The 14,660-nt window shown below is 35.0% G+C and overlaps 1 protein-coding gene across 3 annotated transcripts in view; it reads right to left on the reverse strand.

The window, feature by feature from the left end:
• FER (FER tyrosine kinase) overlaps positions 1 to 14,660 on the reverse strand; it is a 465,098-nt gene that overhangs the window by 314,467 nt on the left and 135,971 nt on the right. The window contains exon 11 of one of the 3 annotated variants that reach the window (XM_032845234.1): positions 14,455 to 14,649. The exons of the other annotated variants lie outside the window; for them this stretch is intronic. Coding sequence (XP_032701125.1) covers positions 14,617 to 14,649 — 33 coding nt within the window. The 3' untranslated portion in view covers positions 14,455 to 14,616. Of the gene's footprint in view, positions 1 to 14,454; positions 14,650 to 14,660 lie in introns of those variants that run through there. 3 annotated transcript variants of the gene reach the window in all.

Genomic DNA, 14,660 nt, shown 5'->3' on the forward strand with positions numbered 1-14,660 from the left:
ATACAAATAAAAGATGACATAAAATATTCATTGTATCATACTAAAAAAGACTATCTGATGAAAATGTAAAATCCCATGTTCAATTAAGTTTTATTAGTTTTAAGTTCCAAAATTAAATCCTTGAGAAGATGATCAAATATGAAATTGACTATAGTTACAGAAAATGTCTATATAAGTCCATTATGCACAAAGAGTAGACAAAAAGGGATTTCAGTAAGAGTTTTCATGATGATTTAAATTTCATCTATGTCATCTAACTTTGAGTGAACATGATGGAGTTATCTAGCAATTTTCTCTTCTAATAATACACCTGCACTGGAGACTAATAAATGGCAAAGACTATGAATATTTTATAAGTAATAAAACTGAAAAAGGCTCACCATATCAAGAAGTATAGATATCTGTAATAATTAAACACTGCTAACATAAGCTCTAAGTAAGTGACATAATTAATAGCAAATTGAAGTAACTGTATAATGAAAGTCTATACTCATCCACACCTCCTATCCACGAATGTTGTAATAAATTATGATATTTCAGATTTCATTTGGAGGGACTACATTATTATAGAAAACATCAAAATAGTCCACTTTAATATTTTATTAAAAACTCCAAAAACCACTTGGTAATCAATAATTTAGTGTTAATCAAATAACTACATAGAAAAAAAATTTCTTAAAATATTAAAATCTGGGGGGCACCTGGGTGGCTCAGTCAGTTAAGTGTTCTGCCTTTGACTCAGGTCATGATCCCAGGGTCCTGGGATTGAGCCCCAAGTCAGGCTCCCTGTTCTGCAGGGAGTCTGTTTCTCTCTCTCCCCTCTCTCTCTGCCCCCTCCCCACTCATATTCTCTCTCTCTCTCTCTCTCCCAAAATCTTTTAAAAAATTATAATTTGGTTCTTGACTTAAAAGTTGAAAATATGAGAATGAATTTTACTAAGTATCTGAACCACAAATCTTATCCCTTGATAGATTTTACTAAACTATTTAAAGCAAAAATGTTGACACCTTTGAGTTAGCTTGGTTCAGTAATATTCTTATTGTATTTTAAATTCACATGCTCTCCTCTGCCATCTTTTTCCTAGTTCTTTTCTCTTTCGACTATGACCTACCTCTTATTTCTGTATTTTCTATTGTCTCTCCTGTTCTTTATCTTTCATCTTCTTCACCTCTATGAAGAAGATACATAGTCATCTGTTTCTGTTGTTACTGTTCTCCTCTCACCAGATCTCTTTTTTCCTTTCTTGATTCTTCCCTAACGGCCTTAGAGACAAAGGATGGGGAGAAAGAAGAGTTTTCTCCAAAAGTAAATTTTATTTAGAAGAGCCTGATTTACCCCCTAGTCAAAACCACAAAACACCTTTGTGGGATAAGAACAATGTTCTGGTTCCACAAACACTGTATCTATTTGTAAAAAAGAAAAGAAAAAGGGACACCAACCATTTAAACACAAACCATTTCAGTAGTTTCTGACTATTTGGAACATCTAAGATTCTAGTGGATCTTAGATTAATGAAACATCTCAAAAAACAACTGAAGTTTTTCTTAGCAACTGGATCCCATTTGACTCTGTTGGACCTTCCACCTCTACCAGTCGAGTTCTTGGTCCTTTAGCCACTGAAACCAGCCACCCTTCATAATCTATAGACTACTTTATTTCAATTACCTCCAATATTACCTGCCAACCCATATCTTCCTTGCACGTGCTAAGCCTATTTGTTTCCCCCATAGCCCTCTCCCATTCCTGCCAATACTACAGAATCAGTTCTCCTTCCCAAAATTTCAAGAACTTTTCCTTAGCTTTCTCCTCTATTCTTTTTTTCCACATACTTCTCTCAATCAAAATTATTTCTGAAAAGGAAAGAGCCAGGTTTAGACAAAATTGCAAAATAGACTAAATTCATCTTCAGCAATCTCTAACTTTGCTTTCCAACACCACACCCACTCACGAGGCTGTAGATCTGTATTAGAACTGCAAAGCTTGCCCTACCTCCTTGCAGGGTGACTTGCACTTTCTTCAGCTCTCCTAAGACCCACGATTGGAGGTAACTATTAATATCTCACAAAGCTTAACATGTTACTTTCCCAAGAGGCACTCAGAATTTAAAAGAGCTGTTTAAGGCAACATCCTTTGTGCAATAGTCGTCAAACTTTTTTCAACCCAACAGACCTGAAAGACACAACACTTTCTCAGCAAACATTAGAGTTAACCCTGGCTTGTTAACAAAAGAGAAGAGAAGGGAGGGAAGCACAAAGTCCAAGAAAAAATATCATTATATGGGCAGGGAATGGGTGACAGAGAGATAAAAGATGGCCTGTGTAATTTAAGTTTGGGTCTGATATAAATAGTGTGCTCCTGTGAATATTCTTGTACATATCTTTTGGGAAGTGTATATATTCATTTCTATTGCATCTAAGGCCAGGAGTAGAGGTATGGGATAAAGATTATGCACATGTCTGTCTTTAGTAGGTAGTGCCAAATAGTTTTTCCAAAGTGGTTGTAATCACTACACTAAGAATCTGAACCACTAAAATATTTTTGAGAACAAAGTGCATTCTGGCCCTGCTTAAATAACAGAAAATACTATATTTTTTTACTTTGTCTATCAAGAAGTGATAAATATGCTACTTGAGGCTATTTCTCAGCATTCTTTCCTTCCCATCAGTGTTATAAAGACTTTATTACTTTCTAAAATATATTCTGGAATAATATGCACCTCTGTATTAACTGAGTAGGTGTTTGGTTTGGTTTGGTGCTTATATACTGGAATATATAGAGATAGAGCCCAGCTTTTTACTAAGTATTGGAATCTAATGACTGATGGCTTCATTTTGCAACATCAGACATATTGAAGAAAAGTTTATTGAGCATATGCTCTTTGCCAGGCACTGTGTTTAACACCAGCATATCGACATTAGGATAAGAGAACATAATTATAAGAGATGAGGTATATACAGTAACAGTATAAATGAAGCCAGGGCAACTTCACTCTCAATGCTATAATTTACTGGCCTCTCAGACACAGGTCTTCATTTACCGAGGTCTTTGGAAGTGCCTTATGATTTAAAAAGCCAAAGTATAGGAGAAATGGAAGAACTGCATTCATCATAAATGGAAATTTTTTGCAATTTTTTAAGATTTGAGAGAGAGAGAGAGAGTGAGTGCACACCTGTGAAGGAATGGGAGGAAGGGTCAGGGAGATAATCCTTCAAGCACACTACCCGCTGAGATGGAGCCCAAGATGGGGCTTCCTTATCCCACCACCCAGATCATGACTTGATCTGAAATCAAGATTCAGATGCTTAACCAACTGAGTCACCCAGGCACCCCCAAAAAATTTAGCAATTTTATTATTCACAATCATTAAGACAAATCAGCCATGTAACTAAATATCTTTTTTCTTTAGGTAATTAAAATTTATTGTCTTTTCAAACAATGTATCTGATTAACCTACATTGTAACAGTCTGATGTCTGTTGTTTTTTAAATCTTTAATTACTATAGAACGCCAGTTGATAGTGTGTCTACCAGTTAAGTAAACAGTTAATCTGGGGGAAATTTTAACAGTAAGAAAATCTAGTATGTGAATAATAATGAAATTGCTGTTAATAAATTTAAACATTTTATTACATTTAGCTTTTTTGTGTGTGAACTTGCATAACTCACTTAATTTCTCTGCTTTCATTTTTCATCTTTATCTGGACTGGCATTCCAGTATTTCAAATTTCCTTGGAAATGCAGATTTAGGAGTCATCATTTGTTGTTTGAAGAATGACAGAAGGAGGAAAGAAAAACCCACAGATACTTGATTACAAAGAAAGGATTGAAAACCAAGGGTTGAGGGCTAAAGCCTGAGGAATGTTAATGGTCGATTCCATCACAGCACTTAACTCTGATGTTTTCTTGTTAATCAGTTGTTTATTGCCATTTTCTGCCTGCTAAATGTAGTTTATGAGTACAGAGACTTTGTCTATTATCCCAGTGTCTCTGAACATGATGCGTAATAGTCATAGAAGTTGGTTAATTGTGTTTAATAGGCAGAGGAGGGAAGAGGAGTTTTGGGGACAAAGGTGGAAGAGACAGGAGAGAAAAAGAAAGGTTGAAGACAGAGGAAAGAAAAGGAACAAAAACCATATGTACTCTCTTAACTTTGTCTGGAGCTCTATAACAAGCCTCTGCCTTTGCATTCATTCATTTAGTCCTGACATTGATCCTATGAGGTGCATATTACTAACCACATTTTACAGATGAAGAAATTTGAGGTTGGAGCAGGGAAGGAAAAATTCACGTAAAGGCAAATAAACTTAGAATGACTTCACTCAAATTCCCAGTTTCTCCACCCTGCCCTGCTGCTACAAAGAGAGTCTTAAAATAATACTGAGAGAAGACGACAAAACGAGTGTGAAGAAAACCAGATTTCAGCTGATAGAGTCAATAGTAGTATTGCATAAATTTACAAGAAGAGTTATTTTTTCAAAAGTTAATATGAGAATTAAAAGTTGTTAATTGAATTTTCCGTAACTGCACACTTAAAAGAAAAATGTTATTTCAGGAATGAATAAATAATCATAAAATAGAATGGCATGTAGGGATTTTTTTTCTTTTATTTACATTAAACTATAGAAGAAAACTGGCATTAATATTTTAAGAACCTATTTAGCCAGAGGATTCCATCCAGGTTAAACAATAACCTTGTTGTTTAACCCTTAAACTGTCCCTGCCCCTCTTCCCCCAAGGTACTTACTCAAAAACAAGTCCCAGAAACCAGCCTCAGGTAACAAAGCCAAAGACAAGGGTGGGTCAGGCCAGGTGGAGACATACTGTCTCCCTAGTTACCAAGGAGTATGGGTCCCGCCCTTTGGGTACCTTTTGGGTGCCAATTCTGACCAAGGGGATAAGCTGGTTCAAATGTCTACCATAGGGTAAATTGTACTTCAATTGGTCACTTATGTGTGACCTAGCATGACTGTGCAGCTTTCTCTGTGTGTTACAATTTCATTGGCCACCTGTGTGTGGCCAGGCCCAACCACATGGCCTTTGCCCTTAAAAGCTAGTCTGTGAAACAGAGAGAGGTTGCCCTCTCTTGTAAGAGGTGTGGCCCGGAACATTTGGTTTGATTCTTGATGCTTGTCACGAAATAAAGCTTTGCTTGACCTTCGCTTTGTATCAGTCTCGCTCCTTTAATCACAGACCCATTTGGGGGGACCTAACAATATTCAATTATAAGTGATATTTTTATAAAAATTGCTTGTGCTCAATTTTAAACACAAACTTCAGTGGCACAGGAGTAGAAAAAAGTGAACTTCAAGTAGGTAAAGTGATCACACTAAAATTTTTCTTCAAAAATTTAGGTGGTCAACACTATTGATGTCAGCAATACATAAGTCATAAGTAAATAACATGAGACTTTATTTAAAAAATATTTTGTAATTTATTGTGGACAAAAGACAACAATACTTTAAATACAGAGTAGGTCCCAATGATGTTTATCATCGTTTATCATCTAAAAATTAACAGCTTACATTTTTAAAAGAAAAGATTTATGTTTAATGACTAGGGAATAAAAACTATCAGAAAAATAATATCGAGACTAAGGAATAAAAACTAAGCACACATGTTAAATGATTATCATTTCTGTGATAATCAAACAATCAAATACCAGCTATTAAAAAGAACAGTGATTTGCTAAGTGGCAGAGACTATTCTATGTGCTTTGAATGTGTAAACTTAACCATTTCTCACAATAAACCCAAGAGCAGATAAAACTGTAATTCCCATTTTAGACACTGGGAAATGAGGACAGGGAAAAGTCCCTAACATCACACATTTACTAAGTGGCGGAGCAGGGATACAAACCCAAGCAGCCTGGCTTTGCAGCTGGAGAGCTCTCTATAGCGACGGTTCTATTGCAATCACACAGTAGTCATTATCTCTGTAACCACTTGAGACTTTGTCACTCTGTTAAATATCACTGCCACAATTCTTTATAAAGTGAGAAATATTTGATAGAAACCAACTTTAACATTTAAACCATTTTTTAAAAACTGAGTGGCATCAATTATAACCTGCCAAAAGGTATTTTGAAATTCTGAACCTATTCACTACCTCTATAATCATTTGCTCAGTGTATATCTAGGTACCTCTAGGCACCTAATTTTTTTTTGAAATGTTTTAATGCAGGGATACTTTATAAAAGTCAAAAAGCAGTCACTTTCCATTAATGATCAATCAATTACTTCTGCTCTATCTCTCCCACCAAACTCTATGGGCAAAGTCTAAATCTATTTTATCTTTGACACACGCTTCCAAAAAAACCCCATACATAATATCCATGTACTAAATAATCATAAAACACTTGAGGAATTCCAAATGACTGAATGAATTTGAGTGTTTAATTCTTTTATTTGTATTAATCATACTAGATATTTAATTCTTGCCTAACTTTCTCTTTTTATATCATTTTAGGGCTAATTAACCCCAAGCCATTAGTTTATGTTAAGATATTAAGAAATTCATAATTTAAAGGGTTTGAAATATATATACACGTTTATATTCATATGAACATACATACATAAATGAAAATGAAAGGTAGTTTTTTTCATTTCATTTGTGCTATGTATATACACATATATACATATTCACATATATACATATATAAATGAAAAAGTTACTTTTATTTAACTATTTACTTGATTTGGCCTATATATACACTGCATAGGCATATGAGCACAGACAACAGTTAAAATATAATTTGAAAACATTTTGAAATTTTAAGAGTTCTTTTCCAAATAGAAGATACTATAGCCTAACACAGAAGAACCTCACCAGCACCATCCATTAATTGGCCCATGATAGGAAATGACTTCATTTGAACCGAAGAAAAATTAATATTTAAAGGAATCCTTTTTTTTAATTGAAATATAATTGAGATAAAACATTATTTTAGTTTCAGGTGTGATTCAATATTTGCATGTATTATGAAATAATCACGGTAACGTCTATCATCAAACATAGTCACAAAATTTGTTTTCCCATACTGAGAACTTTTAAGATCTACTTTCTTAGCAAATTTCAAATACGTACTAGAGTATTGCTAACTATAGTCAACATGCTGACCATTACATACCCAGGATTTACGTATTTTGGAACTGGAAATTTGTACCTTTTGACCACCTTCGCACATGTGCCCACTTCCTTACCAGTCTGTTGTTTGCCAATCTGTTCTCTGTAACTATGAACTCATTTTTTTTTAAGATTCCACAGATAGCATATAGTATTCATCTTTTTCTGTCTTACTTATTTCATTTAGCATATAATTCCACAAGGTCTATCCATATCATCACAAATGGAAAGATTTCATTATCTCTTACGAGAGACAATATTCCTGTGTGTGTGTGTGTGTGTGTGTGTGTGTGTGTGTGTGAGTGAGACATCTTCTTTATATTTAATCCACTGATGGACACTTAAGTTGTTTCCATATCTTGGCTATTATAAACAAGGCTGCTATGAACATGGGGGTATAGATATCTTTTCACGTTAATATTTTGTTTCCGTCAGACAAATACCCAGAAGTGGAACTGCTGGATCATATGGTAGTTCCATTTTTAATTGTTTGAGGAACCCCAATATTGTTTTCCATAGTGGCTGCGCCAGTTTGCACAAGGATTCCCACCAACAGTGCACAAGGATTCCCTTTCCTCCCCATCCTTACCAACACCTGTTGTTTCTTGTCTTTGTAATAATAGCCATTCCAACAGGCATGAGGTTTTGATTGGCATTTCATTCTGGTTCTTTTGATTGGTCTCATTCTGGTTTTGATCAGCATTTCCATGATCATTAGTGATGTTAGGGAATCTTAATGTGAGTCATTTGGAAAAGTAACAAAGCTTTTGTAACCTAACCATAATCATCTCTTAACTTCTTTGTTTTATATGTTAGAAATTTATAAACTAAATAAACATAGGGCATAACAAATACTTGTAAATACACTTAGGTATCAGATCCTAGGATAATTTAATAATTTAACAGCTTACAAAACCACTGAAAGTTCAGCATGATAAAATTCATGCCACAGGAAAGCTAGAAGAGAAATTTATTTATCTATAAAACTGATACATTAATTCAATGTGAATATAATAATTAACATCTATAACCGACATCGTTATCAGGTTTAAAAACTTTTAAACTATTTTGAGAGTAAAACCTATAAAGCTGCACAAAATCTTCGAAAATGTGTCTCACACATAAACTCCTTTCATACACATAGTAGTATTGTAAGGATTTTACCGAAGCTGTCTTTATAACAAAAGGTTGAAAACCATGTAAATATGTCACTCCTTTGCTCAGAATCTTCAGTGGTTTCTAATTTCCCTAACAGTTAGCATCAAAGTCCACAATAATTTGCCTAACTTTATGATCTAAATGCCCATTACTTCTCTGACCCCATCTCTTATTACTTCTCTCTCACTGTGTTCTGGAATATTCTCATTTCAGGCAGTCTCGACATTTGCTCCCTTAGTTCTTTCAGATCTCTGCATAAATGTCACTTTATCCGTGAAGTCTTACTTGACAACCCTGTTTATAAAAACACCTCCCATTACCCTTTTTCTTCCATCTTGATTTATTTCTCTCCTAAGAACTTACCACCACATGACACATATATAACTATATATTTAATATATTTGCCATTTAGTACATATATTTAACTGTCTGTCTGTACCCACAAAGAGTGAAAGGTCCAGGAAGACAGAAAAAACTGTATTTATTTTGTGCACTACTATATCCCCCGAATCTAAAGCGAGTCCGTGACTCCTGACAATAAATATTTGTTGACTGAACTAAAAAAAAAAAAAAAAAGGAAACAACTGTGTATGCACTATTGTGAAATTATGCCTAAAACCTAAAACATATTAAGTTAAAAACTAAGGTACAGAACAATATTGTTGTATGCAGTACCATTTGTGTAAGAGCAGAAGGCATATAATGAACATTTATGTTTTTACCTGCATACAATGCTTCTGGAAGGCTATCTCTGAGGTAGGAAACTGGGACACTAAGGAAGGGACACTTCAGACTCCTGTATTTGTACATGTACTACCTGTCCAGAGAAATTAATTCAGGTTTTGCCTTTATATATAAGAAATACATAAGATAATCCTGCAGAAAAATCTACAATCTATACTTAACTCAATGAATACTAATTAATTTACATGGGAACTAAGGCGTATTATTAGAAAAAACTGAAATAAAATCTTATCTGTCTCAATAATATATCACACACATTATCTCATGTCAGTGTCATAAAAATCTTGTCAGGCAAGGTAGATATATAATCGTTCCTTCTTTTTACAGAAAGGAAAAACTCAGAACGGTTAAGGAACCTGACTATGATTACAAAGCAGAGGCAAAGCTCAATTCCAGTCTCCTGATTTTTTGGTCTGGTACTTTTCTCAATGTACTTGAGGAGCAAGTCTTCAAATTAACACCGATCTTATGTATTGAAAGAAAGAAAGTGTACCTGATAATGAAAATAGATAAAGCTTCGATGATGTTGTCAATCTCAATTGGTATCAGTCCATTTTAGGGTTTAAGTATAAAACTGAAAATCCATCAGACACTTCTATAAAACAGACTACTACTGAGTCATAATGACAGACAATACTTAGTCAACACACCAGCTATTCTGTTGGTTGCAAATATTACAAAACAGGGTTTTATTGATAGTGCTGTTCAACAATGCAGAACTTGATAAGATTTGCAGAGAAGATAAATTTATGTTGCATATTAGTCTAGCAAAAGACTTTAAAAATGTGCAATTTCAGAAACATCAAAGTAAAGGCAATTATCTTACAGAATAGCTAACCATATTTAAAAAGTAAGAACTCATAATAAGGAGCCATCAATTCTAGATATACCTGACATATAAGAAAGATTCTTTCAACAAAAACTATTATACTTGGTGCTCAGCACATGCTATTATAAAGTAAAACAACCAGATTACTCTGGAGTAAAATGGAAGTCCAGTTCCTCAATTCAACAGTTACTGATTGAAAACTCATCTTCTTACAACTAGACGGCCATAAACAAACATGAGGGAAAGTGATGCTTTTAAATTAATTAATTAATTAATTTCAAAAGTAGGAAAATCAATGTTACTCAGGGATTAGAAAATTCTGGTATTTCCATCATTATCCAAGGACAGCCAACAAAAAGAGTTCATCTTCCTAATAAGCTCCAAAAGGCAGATTCTTCTGCCCTGCAGAGTTAGAATTGAAGAACAAAATAAAATAATCCTTGGGTTTATAGAATATTTAAACAACTCAAAATGCGTTCAAAGTTATCAGCACATTTAATCTACAAACAACCCAATCAGATATGAAAGATTTATCTTCTAATTCAGTATTTCCCAAAGGATGTTCTATTGCACTGTGGTCCCTTCCCCACACTCTGAAAAGGAATTAGGTCAATATTTTCAGAGACACTGCATTCCATGCTGTATTTACCCTCTTAGGATATTAAAAGTTCAGAAAATTCCAGCAATTATACAAAGGTTTCTTTTGTCTTAACTCAGCAGTTCCCAAATTCTGGAACTCATTTCTCCTCAGAACACTTTGAGGACACCAAACTCTTGATTTTCTACTAACTCACTGGTCACTCCATAGTCTCCTACTAGGTCCTCTTCTTCTAGACCACCTAACTCTGAAGTGCCCCAGAGTTCAGTCTTTGTTTCTCTTTTTCCTCTCTATTCTCTCTCACTTGGTGACCACCTAGAGTCAAATGATTTTAAATACCAATGATACCTACGACTTAAATTCCTATCACCAGTCCAAATCATACTCCTGAACTTGTGGCCCAAATACCAAATGTTGACAATGACTTGTTTTGACAATGACTCGTTTTTTTAGAAAGACAAACTGAAGTCTTGCTCCTTCTCTTTAAAGCTGCTCTAGGTATATTCTTTCCATGCACTCAAAACAAGTTTTATTCACCTAGTTCTCCTGCTAAAAATGCTAAAATTATCCTTGACTATTCTCTCTCATACCTTACTTTAATCCATAGGAAATCCCCTGGGGTCAACCTTCAAAATATATCCAAAAGCAAAAGCCTTCTTGTTACTTCCCCTGCTATGACCATCGTTGCTCAAACTGTAATTTTCTATAATGTGGGTTACTGTAATAACCTCATTCTTCCATCCTTGTTCCCCTCAAGTAATTCTCCATATAGTTGCCACAGTAATCTATTTAAATAAAAAGTCAGAGCACATCATTCCCCTGCTACTACTCTCCAAGCCCGTGGCTCCACTTCACACAGAGAAGAGCCATAATCCTTAATTATGGTCCACAAAGCCCCAAGATCTGTTCCCCAATACTTCTCTAACCTCATTTCCTACAGTTTCACCTTCTCCTCCACTCAGACTTCCTTAACCACGCTTCAATTAGTCCAACACGCTCCTGCACTATGGCCCTTGCAACAGGTGCGCCCTCTGACCAAAATGCTTTTGCCCCAGAAATGAAGGGATTTAGTAGCTTCCTGTTACCAGTTTTTGTTCAAATGTCAATTTCCCAATGATGCTTATTCTGACTTAGATTTAAATTGTGTCCCAACCTCTGGGCACCCAACCCTCTACCCTGCTCTGTTTCTATTCCTTGGCATATACCATCTTCCAATGGAATACTTATTTATTAACTGCCACTCACCACAGATTGTGATCTTTAAGAGAGGGGTTTTTTAAATTAGTTTCATTCACTGACGTATCTCTATCATCTAGAAATGTGCCTGACACATAGTAGGTGCTCAATAAGTATTTCTTGAATGAATAATTATGCCCAGACAACAGAGAATTATTGTGTAATACTTAATAATCATCATTTTCCCCTTAGCATTTTAACCAAAATTAGACCTAGGTTTAAAAAAGACTACATTAGGAGGATGACTTCTCCTGATGAAGAGGATTATATCACCTGCCTCCACATTTTTTTTTAGATTTCAATAAATTAATAGATAGCCTTTCATTCTTACTGAACTATATAAACAAAATAAACAAGTGTAAAATCTCATTAATTGGCATCAATTTGGGGAATGCCCTATTGATTTATAAAATGCTATTTTATTACTTTAAACTATATAGTGTGGCATTCCATTGTAAATTCCTTAAAGACTTACTAAAGGCATTGCCTCAAGGAATAGAAAAGATATATTTATAATTAACATTTCATCTATTTAAAATAAATTGAATAAAATGAAATAAGTGACATAACTCTAAAAATTTATGAAGTGTTATTCACCATCATGTAAAAATGGGAACAAGAGAAAGTTTAAAAGTGCCAGAAAGCAGTTTGTTCTCCTAAGCTGTACTACATAATCTCTCTGAAACATTATTCATTCATTTATTGAAAAAATTTTTCTTCAATGCTATGAAAGACAACATCGCAAATGATCACAAGTTCCTAATGAAATAAGAATTGATGAACTGTTCCATTTTAACTTACAAAGTCTAGTTTTTAGTCATAGTTACCAAATGAGGATATGTTATCATCTAGTGACGTATCTTGTTTTGTCATAATAATAAAGCCAATATGGGTCATCTGCACATAGAATTAATTCAAATAAACTAGATAGCCAGTTCTAAAACTATCTGCCACTGAATCAAGGTATGAAGTAACCGATGCAACACCCACATGGAGATAAGGAAGTATTATAAACTACACTCAGGGTACAAAAGACATACCAGGTAAGGTTTTAAAAACCTAAGTAAAAGAAAACATTTCAGAAGTTCCTCTGAAAGAATACATATACCAGATAGTTGTCAAGAATCCAGAAGGGCCCGAGGTACATATAGGAAAATCCTTATTATCTGATATGATAGTAAAGGAGAGAATAGAAATACTTCATAATTAACAATGTAATATATGCCCTTTACAAAGATGGTGTCAAAAGCTAAGAAGGAAGCCTCTGCCCCTCCCAAAGTCGAAGCCAAAGCAAAGGCTTTGAAGGCCAAGAAAGCGGTGCTGAAAAGCGTCCACAGTCACACACAAAAAGATGATCTGCAGGTCACCTGCATCACCTATGTTCTGACAACCCAAGACTCTGTGTCCCTGAAGGCAGCCCGAGAGCGCCCCCAGGAGAAACAAGCTTGATCACTATGCCATCACCAAGTTAGCATGGCTACCGAGTCAGCCATGAAGAAAACAGAAACAACACACTTGTGTTCATTGTGGATGTCAAGGCCATCAAGCACCAGATCAAACAGGCTGTGAAGAAGCTCTACCACATTGATGTGGCCAAGTTCAACACCTTGATCAGGCCTGATGGAGAGAAGAAGGCATGTGTTTGACTGGTCCCTGACTATGATGCTTTGGATGGTGCCAACAAAATTGGGATCATCTAAATGGAGTCCAGCTGGCTAAATCTAATTTTTGTCATCATTAAAAAATATATATAATATACAGATTAGTATGGTTCAATTAATAACAAAAATGGGAATAACCACAATAATTTTTTGTTTATTTTTAAAGATTTTTATTTATTTATTTGACACAGAGAGAGAGAGAGATCACAAGTAGGCAGAGAGACAGGCAGAGAGAGAGGGGAAGCAGGCTTCCCGCAGAGCAGAGAGCCTGACGTGGGACTCGATCCCAGGACCCTGAGATCATGACCTGAGCTGAAGGCAGAGGCTTACTTAACCCACTGAGCCACCCAGGCGCCCCAATAACCACAATAATTTATACACTTCATATTCATTTCCACACTCATCACATTTTCAAATACTGCCTTTTTTTCCTACAGAGACATGTAAATATGTTTAACAATCAAATTGTACTATTTCCATAAGGTAAAAATGACTAAAATATCAGTTACAGCATCATTAACTATGATAGTTCTATTTATGGACTACATTCAGCTACTCACAGAAAAAGCCAAGGACAGAGCTCGGGTTTTTTCAAACTTGGCACTACTGATATTTTGGGTAGAATACTTTTTTGTTAGGAGTGTGAAGGCAGGGGCTGTTCCGTGCGTTACATGATGCTCAGAATCGTCAGTGGCGTCTACCCATCAGATCCTACTATAGTACCCACTAACTGTAACAACCAAAAATATCTGGAGATATTGCCAGATGTCCCCTGGAGAGCAAAACTGCTGCTTGGTGAGATCCACCAACTTAAGATAGAAGGAAGGAAGGAAAGAAGGAGGAAGGGAGAAAGGGAAGGGAAGAGGGAGGGAGAATAATCATACTAGGCATTCTTAAACGCTTAATGAAACTATATATAATGAATCTGAATTTCTAGTTGGTGGATTTGAATGTGTGTATTGTAGTTTAAGAATATTCACAAGAAAAAAGTCTATTTTTAAACAAAATCACGTTTGTAATATCAAACAATAAACATATAATCAATCTCAGATAAATAAGATTCTACTGTTCTTAAGAAGAAAATAATGAAAAATATTCTCCTTATTACTTCTATCTTAAGAATAACACCCTACCTTCCTGCTGTCTCCCAGCAATAAAAATATTGCAGTCTTTCATTCAGTTTTGAAGACAAGAGAAGAGTTTTTTCCTCTGACTCTACAGGTGGTTCCTGAAAGTGTTCTCCAGGTGACCTGAGGTGACTGACAAGTCTACTTTGCATTTACAGACAAGTTTAATAGGACCTGCATATTAA

The sequence above is a fragment of the Lontra canadensis genome, unplaced genomic scaffold (genome assembly GCF_010015895.1).
Source record: "Lontra canadensis isolate GAN:19392208 unplaced genomic scaffold, GSC_riverotter_1.0 scaffold4, whole genome shotgun sequence".
NCBI classification, from domain to species: Eukaryota; Metazoa; Chordata; class Mammalia; order Carnivora; family Mustelidae; genus Lontra; species Lontra canadensis.